Raw genomic sequence first — 24,508 nt, forward strand, 5'->3', positions numbered from 1 at the left:
AACAATCTTTCACAGCTACAAAGGGACTTAATAAATATTTATAATACAAACAATATAAAAATGGAATCATACAAATGACAAATAGTTTATCTTAAATATATGTAGAATTAAAATAGATGTAGAATTATGATTAAATTTGACAATAACACTCGTGCATGATAGATGCCTGCTTTATAAATGTTACAAAAAAATGACAGCATCCGACATATTCATAATTTCGCAGCTACGAATGCCTCAATGACTATTATTTTGGCTTCCACTACGATACTCATACTATATTTCGAGCCTCTTTTTACACGGTAATTAAATATATTGAGGTTGCGCAGGGCTCCGATCGCAGCTGCTCTTGGGAGGCCCAAAATGGTTACGGGCTATATAGAAGCGATTCTTTAAGGCCGCATTCATCATATTTACAAACTCCTAGTATTTTCGATAATATGAACAATGTCAATTGTAATAATACTTATGTTCCGTCAGATGAAACATGTTGGCGGTGGAGACTGTTATGTTAGAACATTTAAGTGAAACGAATTATAATATAATTATGATATTCTCTCGCAGTTAATTGCTTTGTCTATTAAAGTTGCATTGCCTGTCACGTCTATGAGACGCGGAGTATAAAATCTAACTTGTAACTCGACAACATAATACCTAATATTGAGTTCAATATTATTATATTTAAATATGTATATCTAATATATTACTGTCTAAAGCCCTTGTTTCATTTAGATCAGGGATGAGCAATATGCAGCCCGCAGGCCGCTTGCGGCACGTCTAACATGTTTATGCGGCCCGCCAAGCTTTTATATAATGGAATTTATCTTTTCCACTTTCTCCCATCAGTATATTGTTTTAATTATAATAAAATGGTAGTCCATACTAAACAGATTCAGTTTCTTGTGACGAGTGACTCAATTATCGGCGTCTTGTTCAAACATGCAATACGAACGTTTGCATTGAAATTTGTATAGGAAACTTTACTTTATTAAATTTTATGCCAATGTTTATCATAATTAAAGTTTAATATTTATCACAATAAATTTGGCCGTTAAGTAAATAGGTTCTCACCCCTGATTTAGATGAATTCTGCGGGAATTCGCAGAACCGTGCCATAGATACAATATGGTTGTCTATGAGTTTCTGGGTTTAGTGTATGCACGAGTTTATAGTCATAACTCGTAGGAATTGTAGTACGTACACAACAGATACACACTTATATACAATCACATGTAGTGTACAACAGTCGCATGTGAACACAGAATCACTCGAAATAATATATAATCCTTTCATTTTAGATGAATGTATTAAAACTAAAACCATTTGTTAACAAATTTAACACGTGACTGTATCGACTATAAAGAAATTTATAGGACTACCATTGTATTTACATAAAAAAAACCCATAGTAGATACATATAGCCGAATAAAACTTTAATTGAAACTGACCATGTATAATGAAAATATAAAACATATAACAACTTTTGAAATGTTTATGTTTGCAAGACTATTATACTATAATTTCACAATAAATGAAGATGGCCCTTTTTCAACCCAGTTTTATTTCCAGTTTTTTAATCTTGAGGTTAGATATCAATGGTAAGTATGTTAAACAGTAACTGGTGTAAAATTACAATACATACATAATAAAAAACTTAAAACTTAAACTACAATCTATACAATACTTTTACAAGAAATTCCAGATCACATGACATTATATATAATCATTGCTTGATTCTGAATCGTTGTAATAGCGTGCGTATGTATCTGCTATTGTATCCACATATGCATATGTTCTACATGTATACAATAACAGGTATGCAATACCTGCATGTAGTAAAGCCAATAATAATGTCAAACATAGGTAAATAAAACACTAACACTATAACTACACAATACTATTATTTAAAGAGAAAGTTTAAAATTGTGATGCAGTTCCTTATATTTATTAAGTTATAACTCAGCTCTTTGACTCGTCACTGATGAAGATGAACTTCATCAGTGATGAGTCTTCGTCATCAGTGACGAGTCTTACAACTTCAGAACAACTGAAAAGCACAAGACGAACACTACCTTCTTAACAAATGATCTCATTTAATATATAAGACTAGCTAACAATTTCATTAACTTATTTCTAAAATTTTGTTTATTGCTGTATGACGTTAGCGGTATCGACGGAGTCAATTTATTTTCAAGATAATTTTGTATGTTAAATATGGAAGAGTTCCTAAGGTGATAAAATAGAAAAGAAAATAAGTTTTGATATAATTGTGTACATTATTGTGTTAAGAAACTATTTTTCATTGTAAATTGATATAATAAAAACTATTTCCTAGTAATAAAATAATTTTTAAATAAAAATTATATAATAATATAATTTTAAATGTACAATCAATAATCTTGTTACTTTTAATAGCGACAGAAGAAAATGATGTATATAATATGCGGCTCACTGGTAAGTGATTACCACAGACCTTGAGCAACTACAACACCAGAGGACGTAGTGTCGGCCTTTTAATCCCACCCTAAGCTGAAATTTGTTGACATTATATGGTGAAGACACTCTCTGTTTGATTTATGTTAATTATTCATGCTCAAGTTAAGAGTTCGAGATAAATAATCACAGTACGGAAATAGAATATATAATAAGAGACAAACCTATTCCTGCTGAAAAACTACTCTGTGCACTTTTTTCCATGAAAATGGAATGCAATAGGTATATACTTCTCATACATTTTCATATATACATATATGCTCCGAAAATGTATAGTGATATTGCAGTGCGGAGAGATCCTTAACATGTTATCAATTAATACACAATTATTTTCGACATAGGAAAAATCTATTCAAATTTATACCGAAGGATACTGTATACTGGAATGAGCCAATTATTATGAGAATTACAATTATACTAATTTAATAGCATTCAAAATTATTTCTATTAATCACGGAGTCATAAATGTATTAACTAAGTGCTTATAATCAATTAGTGTTTTTTATGCGGAATAAATATGCAACATGTATTCCTTGTTTTGTACAAATATAAATAAACTATGTGTACATACAGTATGTGCCGAAGCTTAGTAGAAACAAACTCTCATAGTAGAAAAACGGATTAAAAAATAAACAATCTGCAAATATTTAACAATTAATAATTTAAATAAGAAAACGTGTTGTTGTTGGTTGATATTAAACTTTATAATTGGCACTATACAAATTTTCGGGAATATCCGAAATATAAGTATTTTATAAGTCAAGTCAAATACATCAAATATAACTTAAATCCATAGTTAGCTATTTTAAGACAACTTTTAATGAATTTCACGAAATCTTGCCTCATTATCATAGTAATCGGCTACGAAACTATCTTTATAATGCACTTAATCACTTTGATAGATAAATTAATTAAAATATAAATATTCAGAATTTAATAATACAATATTAATAGCAACTGTATTAGTAAATTTATCTTCCAATCTGACCCCTGGCTTGGGTTGAGTAAAGAGAATCATTTTTAAGAAACACGTCACAGTACAATGCTTGTTAAACACTATTCGATTATTACAAAACACTGAACAAAACTGGGACAAAATTATATTAAATGTTAGTATCAAAACACACTATCGAGTTATATAATCGAATTGAGATCTACTTGTACTATCTCTTAAAATACATTATATATTATTATAAATTACTGTACAATATTAAAAATTGATCTATCTTAACAATTGAGTAACTATATGTATACAAAATGTATAATAGTATTTCCTTCATAAGATTGTTCATTTTAGTGTGCATATTACAAAATAAAATAGCTGCAGACATATAATAACACTTAAATTTTATAATTTATAATAATCAAATAATATATATATTTGGCCTATAGAATTTGTCAATAGCGACATACATTTCATATTTCGCAAATTCTCAGTTATACCTATCTGTACGATTTCAACTTTGTATAGTAATTTTAAAAATTGTATAAAAATATTAAGCTGATATCTCTTATAAATATTGTTATTATAATAAATTATAGATACCAAATAAATAATTTAGAAAATAAAATAACTTTTCACTCGTAAGAAAGAATAATCAAGTTTATATGTTCTCATCATGTGTCTAGAGTCTATCTATAGATAAACTTGAACGCTCGTTCAGTTCATTTAACCTTCAATCTCGTATCATATCAAGAATCTTGTAATGTAGTTTTGTTTATGACAAATCTGACATTGCTTTAATCATTAAAATCTGCTACAACATACTTCAAATTGATTGTACTATAGATAACGTGATTGTACCACGAATTTCCGCAATTATTACTTTTGTAACTTCGTAACCATAAATATATATATAATATATTTCAAAATATCGATATGCAATTTCATCTGTAAGATACAAAAAAATAAATAGCAAATGCAAATTTATACATAAATATTGTTCATCACAAATTCATGAAATAAACAAAAAAAAATTATGTACTTTATTTTCCAAGTTTCATTCATATGCTGTGTCTCTAAATCTCAACACTTTCAATGTTATAATCATAAAACATCATATTAACAAAATGTGCTTGTTTGTCTACTTATTTCAGTCTTGTATATAATAAGTAAGCTTCAGCATTGCGAAAATATTGCCCAACCATACTCCACATTAATGCTTCATGTTATAGTAATAACAGAGACCACACCATGTCATGAATCTTAGTTAATAATAAATTCTTTAATATTTTACGATATTAACATTATCTTAGGTATATATTTAACGCTATTTATCTTGTTTCTTTATAATTGATAAGGTTGGCACCTCACAAAACGTTATCCAGCAGGATCGTACCAAATTGTGTCATGAAAATTTTCAAACTAGTATATTGTTTTTTGTGCTTTTCATTATTTATGTTACAACTTATTCAATTTGACTTAAATTTCACTAAGTTAACTTAGAAAATACGTAACATGCATTTTTGCTCTAAAACACTTTATCATGTGCACTTTATTAGGTACGTTGACTAAATTCGACATACAGATCTATAATCCGCTTGAACGTCTTTCTATAACTGAACATAAATGATCAAGCGATCGGAACTGATGAGAGAATATTGGCATTCACTAGGTTTTTGAGAGATCTGCCCAAATAACATGAGCGCGTTGCTCATTAAGTTTTGGCATAATAAATACCTCACCACTTTTAAGTTGGATCTATTCATGCTATGAGAAAGCAGTGCCATTCTTGTGCGCTGCTCGCGTGAATATCACCTCCTCTTCTTCGGCATTGACGCTGTCGGCGGTGGTCAATGCTACCGTGTCGCTGTGTACTACGTGTGGGGATTCGTTGAATTCGTCTAGTTCTTCTATGCCCGCTGCAATGAGACAAGGAACTCGATAAATTTGTATCTATATCAACTTGTTCATAATTTATGTGACTTTACCCCCTGTTTTCTTTGGGAAAATATAACATAGTATTATTGATTCTCAATGAAAAAATTACATTTCGGCAAACTCTGCAAAGTTCACCTTTAGTAATTAGTAATTAACATTTTTTCTGTAGAAATTGATACTCACAGTCTTTCTTTCATTTTTTACAAATATATTTCTATTCTGTTTCAGAATACAATCGCTACAACCCTATACTCTTTTAAATTTATGTGTACAGTACTTAAGAAGAGTGTGTGTGCGCAATCAAATTACTTCATACGAATGAGCTAAAAACCTTTTGTTTTGGTGAAAATCGAGTTTATGGTACGTTACGAGATCAATTTTTTCAATATTCACCTGTGTAATCTGAGGGTGCCAGCAACAAGTACTGTTCTGAACGTGTAGGCCATAACAGGTGTGCCATGACACAAAACGCTAGGCAGTCCGCTGAATATGTTATACCTAAAACATATTACACAATAATAAAAACTTTGTTTATTACTCCTCAAAAACATGGGTGGCAACAAATATATATAATATTTTGGACTAATACAATGCATAAATTTATTATTACAATCAATTGTTGTGAGAAGCTGGTGTCTGATAGAATACAGGTATAACCTGAAATACAGATAACCAGGCCCCTAAACGAATGCACATATTATGATATACCTTAAATAAATTACAATGCATATACTACACCATGTATAGAGGTAATAATGTTTAGCGGTAAACAAAAAATAAAATAATGCATCAATATTTGTCAAGTCAATATTATGAATATTAATGTGGTTTCGTTTGTTACACCAAATTATTGGGGTCAATTATTGTAAAGTGGACCACATTCCTAGAAAATTACCATGTCAGGTTGTCCCCCACACGGTTCCCCCCTGGGAACCATCATGACAAATTACTGGTGAATTTGTCACGATGGGCTACCTGACCTGACCTCATTTTCATGTTATCATCCTCCACTGTTGCCCCGCCAGCGTGAACCGTTGACGAAGGCGGATGCAAGTGATGCAACATACCATTATCATCAATTAAAAATAACACAGTTTTTACTGGCAATGATATATTGGTGACTTCGGTGGTCTCGTACATCGCCCTACTTTCGATGGTCGCGGGTTCCATTCCTTGCACGATATAAACATTCGTATTCATGAATATGAGTGTTTTTTTATTATTAATGGGTTTCTATTGGACTGGGTGTCTTTATGTATGTATTTATAAAAATATACTTGTAATACATAACATGCTATCAATTTGCAAATATTTTCCAAACGTGTGTCTGTCGGTCTGTTTGTTAAACTTTTCACGATTCTGAAAATACATTGGTTGTGTTTTATGTTAAAAAAAAAGCAGAATAATTTGCGGGATCAAACTAGTATAATATAAGAAATTTTTTAACATTGTAGGATGCATACCTAAGAGAAATTTGAATCTCCACAGCGGACTGATCTGTAGCGCTATGAGCGCTATAATCGGCAAATACACGAACCATACAAGACTCGAAGCGCCAAAGTGCAGGAGAAAGTTCAGCTTTGGCATATTGTGCTCGTACATCATGGTATTCCGCAGTTCCAATACGAACCACGTCATAATGGCCACACGAAGTGTTAGTATCAACCAACCAGGCCATGTTTGGTACTCGTCTATTTCTTCTATTATATCGACTTCCGTCTACAATAGATATATTTTCACACGTTTAGTGGTTGAATACAATATTTTTTTATTCCAAGAAAACTAAGGCAATGTGGCTTTATTTTCTTTTAAAAAAATATTTATTCTTAGTTTTATATTTTTGTAATAATGGAATAAATATTTAATTCTTACAACTAACTATTAATTTCAAATAGAGAAGAGGTATATTTTAATTTGAATATATTTTTTTATAGTATAAGAGGCATAAGCCTCCGAGCCACTAAGGTACATCTAATTGTAAATGATTATATCCTCCTATGAGCACCAGCATGGCCAGGAGAAGATGCCGATCTTTTAAGGGTTTAATAGGGGAAGGCATTAGGAAAGGAATATGAGGGAGAAGTGTGGGTATCCGGAACCCACTAATGCTAGTGTTCAAACACAGTGTGGTATTTTTCAATCATGTTAGTTTGTTATCAAAACGGCATGATCAAGGTCATAGGCTATTTATAATAGCTCTAAGTTCTAAGACAAGCTATCCAGTAATAAATTATATATCAAAATTATTTCTTCCAATAACAGTAATATTATTTTTTTAATAATACTCTAACAAATTGAATTATATGATAAAATACTTACAGTGTTCCACACGTAAAGTAATATGTGTACAATTCCATAACCAAGCCAGACTCCAAACACAAGGGGTTTATAGGTCAGCTCCAGTCTTGTCACCGCCCAGCCTTTTGCTAATAGAAGAAGAAGTAGCATGAATAGTGTCTGAAAAAATATTAGATTTTTTATAATAATTTTAATGTATTTATTATCAACATAATTATCTTCTTTGCATTTCTACCTCTCTTTAATTTGATAATTTTTCTAAGCTCTGATCGCCCACGTGATGAAGTGGTAAACATTAATATATGAACAGTACTATGTGTAGCTATATATTGTTTTTGTGTTGCCATTCTGGAGAACTAAAATGCTTGCCTCTAAGTACCTCATAATCATATTAATTTCACTTTCACTTACAAAACACATCTTACAAAACAAACGGCTTAAAAAATGTGAGACTCACTCAGACAACTTTATAGTCTACCTGCATTGCTTATTAATAAAAATTAGCATCTATTAAGCATATTTTAGTCAAAGTATTTTAAATGTGTCAGTAATAAATATATGTGTGTAAAATAAACTGACCATCAATATAAAAGGAACTTTGAAAATACAATATTTTTATATTGTAGGAATAAAACCTAATATTAATAGAATATTAAGTACTTAGTTAAAAACAATAACAACACAAAAATCATATGGTAGTTACTTGAAACACTATAATAAAATATGCAAGTAAGCAATTTTATCTGTCTGTCTGTGATAGAAATCTCATTTCAACATTGATAACCTCATAAAAATAATGTCATTTTACTAATATTTTGTTTGTGAGATCATTCTGAATAGTCTTATTAAAGATAGGTTTACAAATATGAATTAAACTTACCCTACTCATAATGTCTAGTATATCTCCGGCCACTGCTAACCCAGCAAAGCCAACACCATCAGCTGCAAACTTAACAGTATGAAGGACATTGAAGCAAAGTGCAACAAATTCCAGGACAAGACTAAATGTAAATAGCTTTGTGACTGGATGTTTTTGTGTTCTGAAACAGAAACATAAACTTAATATTATGAATAGGTACTAAATACTTAAATATAATTCATCAACAATAAATCATACATATATATATATATATAATCTATAGATTGATATCAAAATCTTTAAGAACCAGAGTTCTGAACCATATTAAGAGTGAGCCAACACTATCCAAACAAATATGTTATTTAGATTCAAGAGCATTACTAGTTTCTGAATCACATATTGACCAAATTGCTCTATCTTTATCTATATTGATCAAATAGCTTACCATACATATATTGCCTCATAATATATACACATGTATAGTATATGTGAGCTTTGAGAGTAATATAACAATATGCTACTATTCAGTTATAATTTAACTGGTAGCCGTCAAGATTATATAATTTTGGCTGGGATTAATACAAGTTATAATATTGCCTTATAGAACCTAGGTTAACTGGTAGAGAACGCCCTTAGGTGTTAAGTTTGCCATATGTACATTTATATATTGTATTTGTGCATTAAAGTTTAAATAAATAATAATTACTCAGTAATAATCCTTGTAAGAAAACATACCTGACAGCATATATTTGTACTGGTAGCAAAATAATGTAGCATAGCCAAAATACTAAATACAATTCAAGTGTATTTTGACGATCAAATGAAAACTGGTACAATAATGTATTGTAGAATGACAAATTTGGGCTCCCATTTACCAGCCAAAAATCATATTGTAAATTTTGTGGTATATCTGTCAATGTTTTATTATCTGGAGACGGTGCTCCACTGTAGTGATGCCAAGTGCATGTGATCTCGTCCAGGTAACATGCCACCATGGATACATACCAAAATCTGGAGACAAATTTAATTAATCATTAATAATTCTCAAGTTTATCTTATTTCAACATAAACTAAGTAAATATTTACTTGATAATAATGACTAATTATTATTTAAATCATTGTATACTATATGGATACTGCTTATAGTTTCATAAACAAATATTTGTACACTATCAGATATAAGCAGATTTTGCAAGGGCCAAGTTTTCCATGACATCTTATAATGTATCTAAAATCATTTACAAATATATAATTGTAAAAAACCTAAAAATATTACAAAACATTTTAAAAACTATAACCAAAACATAAAAAGGCTATCATGGACTCCTGCACTCTTCCAAGTCAAACTTATGTAAGCTAGACATGGGGCTACAGAAAAAAAGTAAAACACAAAATGTTATCTTGTCATTATGCAATGGCAGGAAACATTTTGAAACTTGAAGAATATAAAAAAATAGAAATATAAACATTTTAATATAGATTAAATTGACAGATGCTCTTCAGTATAAAACAAAAATAGAATTGGTAAAACAAAAAAAGATACTGATACTGATGATGACAAAGAATAAAGCAGAAAAATTGTGGATGCAGACTACCATGGATATAGAGGGTTGGAGAGGATAGGCTTTTACAGTTACTAAGATAGCACATTGCTTATACTAAAAAAATCTTGTTTTTCTTGAAGTCTAATAACTTATTAATTTGTTCTTTCACAATAAAGGCCAATGTAACACTCTAGCAATGCCAGGATCGGAAGATAGCTTTATTAGTAAATAATATTTTATGATAATAATAAAAAAATAACAACAACCATATTGTTTCAATGCTGGGCCTGAATAACTTCCAGTAAGAAGATTAATTTGCTTAATGTCAGCAGCATCATGAACACTCTAATTATATGTATGTTTCTCTTGTCTTCATTCTCTAAGACAATTGTATCATTCCACTTACTATATTTTGCTTGTACAACATATGGGGATGAAAGAAATAATGATATATTATCATTCTTAACCATAATAAAAAAAAGTTACAAACAAAATCTCACCTGGGTTGACCCGAATTCTGGATAACATAAGTAAATTGATTTTTCTTCACTACATTCCAAGGTGTATCTTCATCAACACATAATTGATCTTTCTGGCATGGTATTCTTCTAAATAAATCTTGACCATTTGCATTGCATTTAGGGTGATATGCAGAATTATTTAATTTCTGGAACATCTCTTGACATGCTGTTTCTTTGTTCTCTATATTGCGGCTATTGTAATAATGTAAAAAATGCCTTCTATCTAAAACGGCAAATGTTATGGGATATTTGAATTGTTTGTTTGATGTTATATTTCCAAAAATGTAGCCATATGTTTCTTTCTGATAATGGATATCAGTTTTCTGGAAGCCAAATTTTACCAAGAACTTGAAAAATTCTCCTGTTGAGAATTCTCCTACAATGTGTGTTGAAGATACAGTAAAGATTAATGAGCAAAATAATATTAATTTGAGTTGACAGCACATTTTGATAACATTAATTCACTAAATAATAGCATTAAGTCTTTGTTTTTATCATTTCCAAATACGCTTCAGGATTTTCAGGTCACTATAATAAATAGATTTAGGTAAACTTCGTACATAGAATATTTTAAATTATTTATATGGGGCTAAACAGAAATATACAAATTAATATAATCATATAATCAAAGAACTGAAGGAACGACGAACCGAATTGACAGAAAGAATATATACAGTTTGCATTTGCAGAATACTAGAATAGGGATGGGATGATCGATATTAATTGATGATGATTGAACATCTAAGTTTGTCATCAATGTTAAACACCCGATAACACAGTTGTCAAAATAATAATGATAAACATCACCATCATCATCATTTTAGCCTGTATATATCCAGTGTTGGATATAGGCTTTTTACAATGCCTTCCAGTATGTGCAAAACTTCTGCCTCCCGCATCCACTCCCAGCCACCTTCTCGATTTTGTCGGTCTTTGGAGTGCGCACGAAACTCTGTTTACCAGTACGCGGCTTCATGATATTATAATGTGGCCATGATAAGTATAACCAACATAAAAATCGTTAATAATATATATTATAATATTTGGGACTATCGATGACTCAAGGCTGGCAAGTGTGAACAAAGGAATAAAATATAACAAAATGCTTTCACAGTGATAGCATATACTAATGGCATATAGGTACAATAAATAATTGTACCTACATGTTTTATCTAGAATCGTTATTCGCTCATCGACATATTTGTATATATGTGAAATGTATATTAGTCTTCATCTTAGACTATTAATACACTAACATACTCTGTTTTTTTTTCGGACTACTCTAATGCTGTTGGTCGCAGCTGGCCTTTACAACTTCACCGGACGATAGGTGGCGAGTGCAGATGGCACTCCAAACCCACGGAAGGACTTATGGAGCGGCTGAAGGCCAACTCCCGCCTAACGGATACGACTTTAATCTGAGGGCACCACTGAAGGGTTCGAACATCGGCTCAGACCGTCGTAACATCGATCCCTGTTGGATTGGACGGGGGATCGATCGGAGGGGGACTTTCTCTGTCTACGGTATTCACATTATATTTCCTGTATGTACATCCTTACACTGTGTTTTTTTTTCTTGAAAAATATAGATTTTTAAATATATTTGAACTAATCGGATGAATTGATTCACAACAACCGATTTTATTTTTTCAAGTCTATATTGAATAATAAGGAAGATACCAAAGTAAACGATTCCTTATCAGTAAAATCAGGTATTTTTTCGTTTACTGAATCGATTCAGTACTTTAAAAAATCCATATTTAAGAAATCGATGTAAAACTGGCAGACATTATGCAGCATCCTTCAAAACCGTCAATCAGTACGTCACTGAAATCAGAACATAGTCACTGACTTAGTGTCACTGTCAGTCGAGGATTCAGTCAGTCAGATATGGCGGACCGTTTTCTCACTTGTAAATGAATACCTATAACTTTTCTGAACTCTTTTTTTATATTATTTGTGTATAAATTATAGTTATTATGTACTTGTAATATGTGTGTTTCCTGAATTACGTTGCTGCGATGGTATTCTTCTTAGAACTAAGGTGTTAGGACACGTCAAGTACCCTAGCAACAGTCAACAGTCGACAAACTCGCCCATTTTCTTTGTGATCTACTTTGCTCCAGTCGTTAACTTTTTTATATTAACTGGTTCTAAAAGACGCAGTATTATTATTTGGAAATAAAAATGTTTATCAAATACACTAATGATGCTCATAGAATTAATTGCAATGATACATTAAAAAGATTTTAGGAAGTGTAACCTCAAAACGCGGAAGTCTGATATAAACCGCTCTGCATTTGTAGAACCTTCATTAAAAATATCGTGAAATTTGTATGAGTGTAATAGTGTTTCAAATGAAATTCATGTGGTTATAAAAATAATGAGACAATGGTCGAAATAGGTGTTCCTCATGAGTCGGCTGAAGATAGCCTGGAGAACGCTGACTGGTATTGGGGTGATATAACTCGGTATGTTTATTTTTCTGTATTAATCATTAAATAAAAAGTACAGATGAGTCCCACTAACTTGTCTGGGTAATTCATCAATCTTGTGTAATTTGAATACTCTAATATCATAATCTTACTTTGTTTTTTTTTTAACATTTGTGTAGTTATCTTTTTGTAATTAATTTTCTGTGCACATAATAATTATGTTATTATAATATTACCTTAAAATAGGAAAAGCTTTTAGAATCTAATACTGTTAGAGTTACTAATTTGATGCAACTAGGCAATAATAAACTAGGGGCCACTTTTTAAAAAAAAGTGTTGAAAAGAGATTCAATGCTATGTTATACTCTATTTATATGGAGAGATGTTAATAAAAATTTTAAGTTTTTTATTCTATAATATTGCTATGTAACTCATACATATTATTAGTTCTACTACTGAATACATAATTATGAACTGGTCTGTTTTTTAATCTCAGAGACTAATGTTTCCATTACTTCCATGTTTCCATGTCTATGAATACATTTTATAATAATATATATAGTATTTATAGTTGTAAATATATAGCAATTTTCATGTAGATTACTTTTATCATCTACTTTAAAAAAATATTAATTCCTAATCCTGGAAGCCATATCTAATGTCTATCAATAATGGAATATACAGGTTTCTTTTATTTTGACTACCCACCTTGATGTTATTACAATTGAAATAGATTTAATTGGACAAGTTTTGGTTAAAATTTTAAACTTGAATATGTGATAAATGTTATTGTGTGAGCTTAATTTCTACCAAAATTTTTTTGCAGAGATGAAGCTGCGGAAAAACTTCTCGATACATGTGATGGTACTTTTTTAGTTCGTAATGCATCAAATAAAGATGGGGGCTACACATTGACAGTTAGAAAGGGTGGCACAAATAAATTAATTAAAATATATAACCAAGATGGCAGATATGGATTTTGCGAACCCTTTGAGTTTAATTCTGTTGTGGATCTAGTTAAGTTTTACACTGAGTACTCTTTGGGTCACTGTAATAATAGTTTAGATATCAAACTTACGCACCCACTGTCAAGGTCACCTGAATATGATAGTGGTGAAAATGTTAGTGATGAGACTCTAGAAGCTGAGTATAAAAGGGTACATGAGGAATATATGGCTAAAACTAGGGATTTTGGTGAACGTTCATGCAAGTACATGAGGTTAAGAGAAGAAGTGAAATGTAAAAGGCAAGCGCTTGATTCTTTTAAAGAAAGCCTCAGGCTATGTGAAGAACATGGTAAGCTAAAAGAGATAATGCTAGCAGATGCCCAACCACATGAAAAAAATGATATAATAGAAAATGACAAACTCTTGCAACAACGAGTGGCTGAATTGGCAAAAGCAAAGACTAAACTAAATGATATATTGAGAGATGCAGTTTCGGTTAATTTAGATCTTGAACGACAGATTTATAAGCTTAAATCAAAAATACTAATTCTTTATACAATGAAAGAACGTTTTAAAATGTAAGTTTTATTTGTAAGTTTATCTAGTTTAATGAAACAAAATTTATAGCTATTAATGCATGAAAAAAGTATAATATTACTCCATGATTAACCTAGACCACAATATGTTTCAGCGTCAATTATAAAATATTTTTTTATTTCAGGTCATTACTAAAGCGTGGCAAGACCCTTGAATATTTACAAGCACTTGAAAATGACAGTACAGATGAATTGGAAGAATTATATGCTCACCGTGAATCAATTACATGGAAAGTAGATAATTGCTCCCGAGAAAAAGCTGAGAGACTTCTTCAAGGGAAGCCTCAAGGCACATTCTTAATTCGTCCAAATTCCACAGGACACCTAGCACTGTCCATATGTTGTAATAATATGGTCTACCATTGCATTATATTTAGGACTGAAAGAGGTTATGGGTTTGCAGAACCATATAATGTTTATAAGTAAGTATCAGTTGATAAAACGTAACCTACTTAATTTTTTTTTTTGTGTTACTCTACATTTTCTAAATATTTATTATTGATAAATATCTTCTTACTGTTTTGTTCATGTACTATTTTGTTAAACATTTTCAAGTCTTAGTAAGTTCGTAAGTTAGCATGTTCTTATCATTTTATGTCACAATTTTAATTTCAGAACATTAAACGAGCTTGTACTACATTATGCTGTAAATTCATTAGAAGAACACAATGAGCAGTTGAAAACAACTTTGAAATACCCTGTGTATGCAGATTTGGTAAAAAAGCCAGAAAAAAAGAAGCCCCAAGGCACAACAGTAAGAGCACAAGGTACAAATATGGATACTTGACATTATGTGAACAGAGATAGTGTTGCTCCTGATTACACTCCGTACTTCTCTTCTGTTCTATTCTGTGAATAGAATGATTGGCGGAAGTCGATTTTAATCGCGTCTTTGGATTGTGAAATATGAAATTAATTTGTCTGCATATTTACTAAATAACCAAAGGTGTAATTATAAATTAAAGTAGAGATCCGTTTTTATTATACATATATATTTATAGATATATACATTTACATACGTTTAAAACAATATTTACGTCATTTATCATTTTGTGTGTGTATATTAATATATTTTTGTCGTATTATTCTTCCTTATTTAATATAGCATACATAATTTATATGTTACAGTGCACAATGATATTTAAAATAAGATGCATTAAAACTATGTCATATTTTGATCTGAATGATTTTAGTATGCGAAGCAGAGTGATTGCACAAATGTTTTGATGTAACTAATGTTTGTATGTGGAGCATGTATGTGTCATGCAGTGTGGTTTAAGTAATTATAAGGGGTGTTTTGATAAATGGAATGGATATCAACAATACTGAATTATTATATATAATAATAACTGGGCACCAACTCGGTATTATGTATGCGACTGGAATGTCATATAATCTGAAACCCACCTACCCATACAGTGCTACAGATAACGCGTTTATAGTACCTCTCATGCGTTACTATTTCCGAGGACCAAGGTGAAGACCTATAATCTCTGTAATTTTACTGCCATATCTCAGCCATCCACCAGCAAATTTGCAATGCAAGTTGCTTAATGACAAGATTAAATGTCACAAAAACTTATTATACCGGAATATCTAAATAACATTAGAAAAGTTAAAATATTATGTGGCTGGGACTGTATTATATTATGGTGGTGGGTTTGAACCCTGAGTAAATTTTCACTTCTGTATTGACTGGTTATACTTAGAATACTTTTATTCATCGATAAAACAGCCTTTGTGGTACATAAAAGTTACAATATCTATAGAATGTGTTGTTTAGCTTTCGCCCATGCGTAGCTGCGGGCACGTGCTGGTTTTTAAATTGTAACTATGTGTAGTGTTATCTATTTAGTTTTCTTCATATTTGTGATAATAATGTGATAATTTCGTTTTTGTTAAACTATTTTCAAACTAGGCCTTTAATATCAGTAACATTTTTTACATAATATTTATGTAGCACTTATTTGAATTTCTGTTCATTGATGAAGGAATACATTCTAAATTATAATTACTACTATACTATTAAAGCCTAAGTGGAAATGATCTTCCTTCATAACAAAAGGACATAAAGTGGACACCTAGACTGAATAAAAAAAAAATATATACGGTGTACATAGAAACTACAATACTCAATAAAAATTACAGTATAGGTATACAGTAACAACTATGCTTCTCTAAAAAACGAGTAATTATTAATTTCCTAATGTTCTGTATAAACATTGATTTTACTATCCTCGATTGGTACGTCGTCACAATTATCCACTTTTTGTCTCTTTTGTCTATGTGTAGAATTAGCTACGTGGTAGAAGGATTAGGGGCCTTTCTTTTGTGGATCAAAAGATTTGAAAAAGATGTGATGATTATTCAGTGGTCAAATAGAGACCATCAAGTATGAATATGAGAATGAGATATCATTCGTAATAAACTTTCTTGTATTGGGTCTGTAGTCTACCATATATCTGCTTAAGGCCCACAGTATACACGATACTTTTAGAATCGTCGATCACTGATTTCGTCGCTGTATTAATCGTGCAATTTACGACTTCTCTGTGTACAATTATTATTAACAATACAAAATGACGGTTTGTCAATTTGCTGTCTTTGATCGTATTGTTATAATCGCATATTTCGCGATTTTATTAATCGATCTTTCAAACAGTAATGTTATCGCGAATAGAGCTGAAATATTGACCGCTAATACTAAAAATATTGGGTGTATTACGGCGCTAAAACTCATGTTATAACGTAGACCTAATGTGCTTGATATTCTATGAAGTAGTTTAGTAATTAAGGATCACAAGATGTATGTAATACTTAGTCATTAAATGAACTTAATTGTGTGTAAAGTTGATTCATAAACGAAGCATTCGTCAGAAAAAAATATTTTCGGTTATTCCAAGCTGATATATTTATGGTTCTTTGTCTGTAGTCCAATGACAAGAGCTGTTTATAAATTTATTTTAAACTGTGTGCCCATATGAATTAACGTTATGTCATACAATAACTGCGTGTTACATGCACTTGATAAGTTGAGTACCACATGTATTATGTAGTCTATGATATTATGTATCCAGAACATTGTCTGTCTTTAAGAAAAACTTTAATGCTGAAGTGCTAATATAAACATGTTTTCTATCTACCTGCTGGTTCTGATGAATGGCTAAACCTACTTAGTAATCTATAATGCGCAAACGAGGACCTTTCCATGAATGCGAGAAAATGTGGAAACAATTTTATACCGCGCCAATAACTAGCAGCTAACAAATGCGGCCTCATTGAATCTGGACAACACACACCATACTGTGATAATTAATTCCGAATTCACAGAGAGTTAGAACTATCGAACCAGCGACCACGCTCGATCGATATTTTAAGCGTTCGTCCATTAGTGCTGTTTACAGTTAATCAGATATGGCATGGAATTAAGAAAAACAATTTGCTAATCATGCCACGTAGACACGATAAAAAAAACGTTTTTCATTGATAGGAATGTAAATAAGCAAACGGTCTATCTGATCGCATCCATGCCCTTGCGATACAAAGTCTCAAAGGATTTTAGAATAGCTGAAGAGACAGCTGTGCGTGCTAGAGTAAATGTTTAATATAAAATTAGGGTTGATTATGATATTAATATAATTAAAAAACTTTATTAGCATCTGTCAGCTGTGACATGTACGAATACGGTATCTATATTTTAAGATTATAAATAGTTTGTATAAAATATGCTTTTATATTCAAAATTATTCCTTATTTTTTCATTAGAATAGAATAGACTTTCTTTATTTTATTTTATTAAATGTCCTAAAAAAAAGTTGGTTCATTGATTAACAATATTCGTTACTGACATACATATCACATTTTTTAAATTGAAATGATTTTATATTGTTTGCAAGCTTCTCAAAGGATTTTAGAATAGCTGAAGAAACGTTGGGATTGTGCTTTAAATAATGCTATCAGTGTTTTGTGTATCCGCCGTGCAGGCGTTAAGTACTTGTATTGGTCGTTTGGTGAAATTATGCCGGGTAACTTTATTTGCCGTTCGGAAAAATAAAGGTATATATATATATGCTATATAAAGTACATTTGTTTGTTGTGTGTAGTGAAAGTACACTTATAGCAAATACTAAGCGATTTGAATTTCTCAAAATTTAGTGAAAAGTTCAACCAACATCGTGGAATGCTGTAATGTTTTACGTTGATACCTACCAACTGTATTTACGATATTTATTTTTGGTTAATAGTAAAAAATATTTTGTCTAATAAAAAAACCTAATTCTAATGACATTAAATTTTGAAATAGCCTTCTATATAAAGTAACAAAAAAATAAGTCAGCCTACAGTCATGTACCTATTATGTTATATTTTACCCGCGTATTAAACAAAGTAATCCGGTATATTTTGCGAACATGTGATAAGTAACTATACGCAAAACTACAAATTTGTATAAGCTACTTATCTACACAAGGAAAACTTACAGAGTAAAGAAACTTAATGCAGTGTATTACATTTAAAAACATTGCGGTTAAACGCGCTCAAATAATAATATAAAAAAAATATTAATGCTGAATATGTATGATGGATTAACATTTGAAGGGTGGATGAACAAAAATACGCGTCATTTTTCCTCGTTTGCGCAAATCTTATGAAAAATTAAATATATATTTAATTTACTAATATGTATTATTATGTTGTAATTTATACTGACAAGTACCCTATATAACTGATATGTAAGATTTGCCGAAAACATATTAACTCGTCTGAAACAAGAAAATTTAAATTTGTATAACTTATTCAAAATGTTATTCCTATCATAATAATTTGTGTAAATTAGACAAATATTAATTTTCAATGTTTGGTTTTAGCTTTAGTATTCGGTACTAGAAATATTCATCAGTTAATACCAGCGCTGACCCATTTAAGAGTTCCGTAGCTAATAGGCATAATATATTATTAAATATTTAAAGAACGATTGGTTAAATACAATAATGTCGTTGAAAACCTAACATAAAATTAAATCATAAACATCATTAAACATAAAATCGTCTGTATTTTAGCTTTTATTTTTGGACTTTTCTAGACTTTTTTAGTCTAGGGTCACTAGTAGTATATGCTTAGTTTTAATCTACCATAAATAAGTAATTGTCACATAAAATAAATTATTTCATTTTCACAAATAGAGGATAAAATTTAAATATTTGAATTGCAAAATAAATGTAAATTAAATATACAATATATGTCCTATACAAAAAAAATATAATAATCAAATACTAAATAATAACTAAACATTGCTTGGCTACGGAACTAAACTAACTACCTTTATTATTTTGTTTTGTAAAAATTAAGTATTATAGACTGGCATCGGAAAGCGTTGTTATTGTGGTACGTTTAAGTACTGTTATTTTTTTATAATTATAACATTATGGTTCGTCAATTAATTGTATTTATGTGTATTTAACTGTTTGGAATAGGCTTTAACGAGGAAGAAACACGGTAAGTTTGTGACTGTAGAGTAGGTAGAACTAACAAATTTAATTGATAAAATATGTCATACAAGTACCTTGTTTTCCAAATTATGCTACAACTTTGCATGCATATATGTATTAGTATATTTTCGCTAATATGTACTAATGTAACCACAAATTTTTTATTTTTTACATTCAATTGGCAACAACAATAGGATTTATTAACTAGTATTGATATTTTAGGTAAATAATATAATCATTTATCACGGATGTGCACAGACTGACAATATGATCAATTCTATAGTCTCTCTCTGTGTATAATGTCTGATTTGCTCTGATATTGTACTGTTTCTTTAAACTTAATTGGATTTTCTCTAAAAATGCTTATATTAATAAATTTCAGTACTCATTTTTTAATGTAAGGACAATGAGTACCGGCATCGAACTTTTATATTCCACATAAAATAATTGAAAAAACAAGGAACAATAAATACTTTAATTTTAATTTACTTAAACTATATCTTCTGTAGCAATAGTTTATAACTTTGAGTCTATTGTATATTTCACTTTATGATTCTCAAACTTTTGGTCTTTTTCATACGAGAGCGCATGGCGGAAGTGTGTGTTGAAGGATAGGATGGCAGAATGTTCAGTCTGTTAAAGTATAAGTTTAAGCAGGCTTTGTCAACAGGCCATACCCACCAGTAAATTTTCATTTTTATGTAACACTCTTTTTAAATAAATAATAATTTATGTGCTTATAAATCAACATTTAATTCCGTTAATTTTATAATTAAAACAATAAATATTTTATAAATAATATAAAACAATCGTGTATAAAACAATACTTGAAATATTAAAAAAGATAAAAAATAAAAAAAAAATAAGTACAAAGAGACAAAAGATAACTCTACCGGTAATGAAGCCAGTCTGATTTAAATATATATGTATTATTATAATTTCAACGATTAATTGCTGTCTATGTTCCGCGGTTTATGGAGGTGTCTTTGAAGGAATAGGAACCTACATTTGTATTTTTATTTTAATTAATTTATTTATTACCAAAATCTGACGCGACCTACCTGATTTTAGTGTCGTGTGGAGGCGGTGTAGTAGTTAGTAGTAACCTTATGTAGGTTACCAAATATTTCTTGTCAAATACCTTATTAATGATCTACCGCCGCCGCCATTGCTTCTGTCATTTGAAAGAGCGCTACGCTATTACACCGTAATTGTACTTTCAATCAGTATGAATTATATTATGTACGTCCCCATGTGGCAATTACGGAAAGTATTCAATTCAACTTTGAAGAATCACAAAGTGCCTGATTTAAAAAAAAATATTGTGATCATAAATAAGATATTCGTGGTGGTAGTAATATTGGCCCCAATAGATATTAATAAATTTATTTTGGATTTAAAGCGGATATTAAAGACATCTGTACTACTTCGGTGACAACAAATTTATTACTTGATGGATTTATATTATATAACAAATTTATTTCATTATCTGATTTAAATTTTTTAACTATTTGCCATTCTTAATGTCTTTTTAAATAATTCATTAATTTACTAAAATATATAGCGTATATTGCAAAGTACAAATACCTATATATTGTAATCTGAAGGGTATTTCAGTCTCGTATTAATCTAATTTCTTTATTATGGCTTGTGGTTAGGGATGTTATGTCGAAATTATGGATCATGCTTGATTTGGTTAACTTTATATCTTTACCGTCCCAATTTTTGAGTACATATCAAAGCTTTTAAATTTGAAATGTGTATATAAAATGCTCCTCTTGCGAACAGTCCAGTATGTAAGTAGTACTATAAGAACATCTTTATACAATATGTCAGGCATGAGCCCAATTTGACAGAATGTGAGCCCTAATATATAGGTCATTAGCTTTGTGTTGCAATCTTTTATGAAACTCATATGAAATACAGTCCCACCATATATCTGTCATATTGCATTAATACCCCTGAAGAATTTGACACAATTCCTTATATTCGATCTTGTATTGGATTAGAATTGTTAAATAAATCACTAACGCAATATATACTAACGGACATAATCTATACATATAAATAAAATTGGAGTGTCTGTTTGTAATATTGAAATAACCGTTTTTTACTACAAGCATATGAATATAAATACGGTACATACACCAAAATATTTTTTTTTACAATTTTTGTCTGTCTGTCGGTCTGTTTGTTCCGGCTAATCTCTGAAATGACTGGACTTTTTTTGGTAGGTAGCTGATGTAATAAGGAGGCTACTTTTATTTTAGAAAAATTAAATTAAATTTCACGCGGACGATGTCGCGGGTACAGCTAGTACACAATATAACCGAAATTCCATATAATTAATCAGAATCTTCAAAATTCTATTATGTGCTTTCATTAAAATCTTTCTTTTTTCCAATGTCCATGTTTTATCTTAGTGCAACGACTGAGAATAGAGATCATTGAGAGCTCATTGTAAAGGTAATCATTAATACAACAAATACATGCCCAAATTTTAATATAAATAATTATTATTTTTAAGAATGCAAAAATATTTAGAGTTGTAGTAGGTACGACTTATGTATCATACATAAATATCATATATATAATTACCTAAGTATATTATGTACATTTAAGTTGTTTCTTAATAGATTTAAGAGACAGTAAGTTTGAGCAACTTACAAAGAGACTGCTTAAGCGATAAGACCGTCTTTTGTATTTTACTACTCTGTTATTTATGTTCTTCATGATACACTTCTGGTGCAATAAAGAGGTAATATATAAATAAATGAAGTTAATATCAACAAATACTGAAGTTGTTGTTGTGAGAGCAATTCATATTTGGTAATTTGGGAATGGCAATATCTCACTTACTGTCTCCTAAACAAATATATGAGCAAGTTAAATTTAAGTGAAATTATTAGATTGGAATTATTTTTGTATAAACTTTGGTGTATGAATGTCTATTAGAATGCAGAATCCTAAATGATTATTATTTTGGGTTTATTTCAGTATAAGTCGTATGATTAATTTATGTGGTTATCGTGAATATTGATCTCATGAGTGGTTTGTTTTCTAACCTCAATGCTTTTATGCCATTTGTCGTAATCGTTGAAGCTCATATATGCTAATTTAGAGTTGACGATAACCAAATCTGAATGCATAATTCATAGGTAAGACAAACTGTCGCCATTTTGTAACAATTGTAATAGTAGCATTTTAATAAGTGTTAATACATAAAGAAACTCGATGAGCAAACTTCTGTTTAATTTATTTCCAGTCTCCCCTCACTAATTGAAATTGTATCCTAATAATGCTAGCGACCCAGGAATGACCAGAGTCAACGTGAAAGTTGCCCGTCTGACACTCCAGATTTCAAAGTGGTTTTCCGTGTAGGATTTCTACAAAGAAAGGATCTCACGACACGCTGAGGAAGGAAGAAATTCTTAATGTAGGCTTCATAATTAACAAAGTACAATATCAGAGTCGATATGGGAGAGGAAGTTGATAGTAACAGGGAATAGTGTTCCATTCCTAGCAATGTACCATTTTAGGTCGACCGCAACACGGTCCTGGCCCTGAAAATTATTATGTTTATTTTTAGTAAATTTAACGTAACGATTTCTTTACTGTCTTAACTTCTTACTCATCTGTAGTCTTTTTCTCTATGGTACCTACATATATCGTTAGCGCTGGCGAGTGCACCATTTCATTATCACCCATAGAAAAAATCCGGTCAATCTCCACGTAATGTTTCCTAGAAACGTCGACCACTACTTATAAATAAAACTAGGTCTTAATCTTCTTCATTTAATATTATAGATGCGAAAGCTTGTGAGTATGGATGCATGCTACTCTTTCACGCGTGACTACTGAATGAATTAATGAATTTTGATTAAACTTTACAGTCATATAGCTTATAGATCAGAATAGCACAAAAACCGCGGGCACTGGTAGTATATTATATACGCATATTGAATTACATATATAGATATTTATATACTTCTGTTTTCTTGCATAATTAATACACGCCGCGGTGTGGTGGCGGATATAGAAAAGGCACTTATTCAAGTAGCCTTGCAGAAAATTAGAAAGTTTTCAAATATACGGTCTACTCTTGACTCTATAATCAAGAAAACGGCGACAATATCACATAAGACGATCAGTGTACCCACACCGTACAATTTTAATCCCACACCACTGAACCCAGATTTCCGCTGATTTTACGGTAGTGTGTAGACAGTTTTACGAGAGACCTTAGAACGACGTATAAACTAATTATTTCTTTCTTGCTATTTCGAGAGTTCAAGACGGTACATATAGAGCTTTCTAAAGTAACCGACATCGCTGGTCGCTAGGTACAGAGTTTCCGCTAGGATATTGGTGTTCTGTGGTACAGACAGACCGCACCTTACAGTAGACCGGCTGTGAGGTTGACGTGTTTAAATTAGTACTTAGAGAAAAAT

The 24,508-nt window shown here is 30.6% G+C and overlaps 2 protein-coding genes across 2 annotated transcripts; one reads left to right on the plus strand and one right to left on the minus strand.

Annotated features, from left to right (window-relative positions):
• Nucleotides 1-12: 12 nt before the first annotated feature.
• Nucleotides 13-11,234, minus strand: LOC131841982 (transmembrane protein 145). Its single transcript, XM_059190409.1, has 7 exons — nt 10,573-11,234; nt 9,264-9,539; nt 8,550-8,709; nt 7,691-7,828; nt 6,835-7,090; nt 5,765-5,869; nt 13-5,352 (listed from the first exon to the last, which is right to left on the minus strand). Exons 1-7 carry the CDS (start codon nt 11,037-11,039, stop codon nt 5,201-5,203), a joined length of 1,554 nt encoding a protein of 517 aa, XP_059046392.1. The 5' UTR covers nt 11,040-11,234; the 3' UTR covers nt 13-5,200.
• Nucleotides 11,235-12,471: 1,237 nt separating this feature from the next.
• On the plus strand, nt 12,472-15,560 carry LOC131841958 (phosphatidylinositol 3-kinase regulatory subunit alpha). Its single transcript, XM_059190373.1, has 4 exons — nt 12,472-13,064; nt 13,855-14,553; nt 14,697-14,993; nt 15,187-15,560. Exons 1-4 carry the CDS (start codon nt 12,985-12,987, stop codon nt 15,356-15,358), a joined length of 1,248 nt encoding a protein of 415 aa, XP_059046356.1. The 5' UTR covers nt 12,472-12,984; the 3' UTR covers nt 15,359-15,560.
• The last annotated feature ends 8,948 nt before the right edge of the window (nt 15,561-24,508 follow it).

This window comes from Achroia grisella, unplaced genomic scaffold (genome assembly GCF_030625045.1).
Source record: "Achroia grisella isolate CSIRO2021 unplaced genomic scaffold, CSIRO_AGI_Agris_v1 utg204, whole genome shotgun sequence".
Taxonomy (NCBI): Eukaryota; Metazoa; Arthropoda; class Insecta; order Lepidoptera; family Pyralidae; genus Achroia; species Achroia grisella.

Coding starts and splice junctions, on each gene's coding strand:
- LOC131841982 (XM_059190409.1), bottom strand. CDS start 11,039: ATGTGCTGTCAACTCAAATTAATATTATTTTGCTCATTAATCTTTACT. Junction 9,540..10,572: donor CAGAATTCGGGTCAACCCAG/GTGAGATTTTGT, acceptor ATTTGTCTCCAG/ATTTTGGTATGTATCCATGG. Junction 8,710..9,263: donor GTACAAATATATGCTGTCAG/GTATGTTTTCTT, acceptor TTTCTGTTTCAG/AACACAAAAACATCCAGTCA.
- LOC131841958 (XM_059190373.1), top strand. CDS start 12,985: ATGGTCGAAATAGGTGTTCCTCATGAGTCGGCTGAAGATAGCCTGGAG. Junction 13,065..13,854: donor TATTGGGGTGATATAACTCG/GTATGTTTATTT, acceptor ATTTTTTTGCAG/AGATGAAGCTGCGGAAAAAC. Junction 14,554..14,696: donor ATGAAAGAACGTTTTAAAAT/GTAAGTTTTATT, acceptor TTTTTATTTCAG/GTCATTACTAAAGCGTGGCA.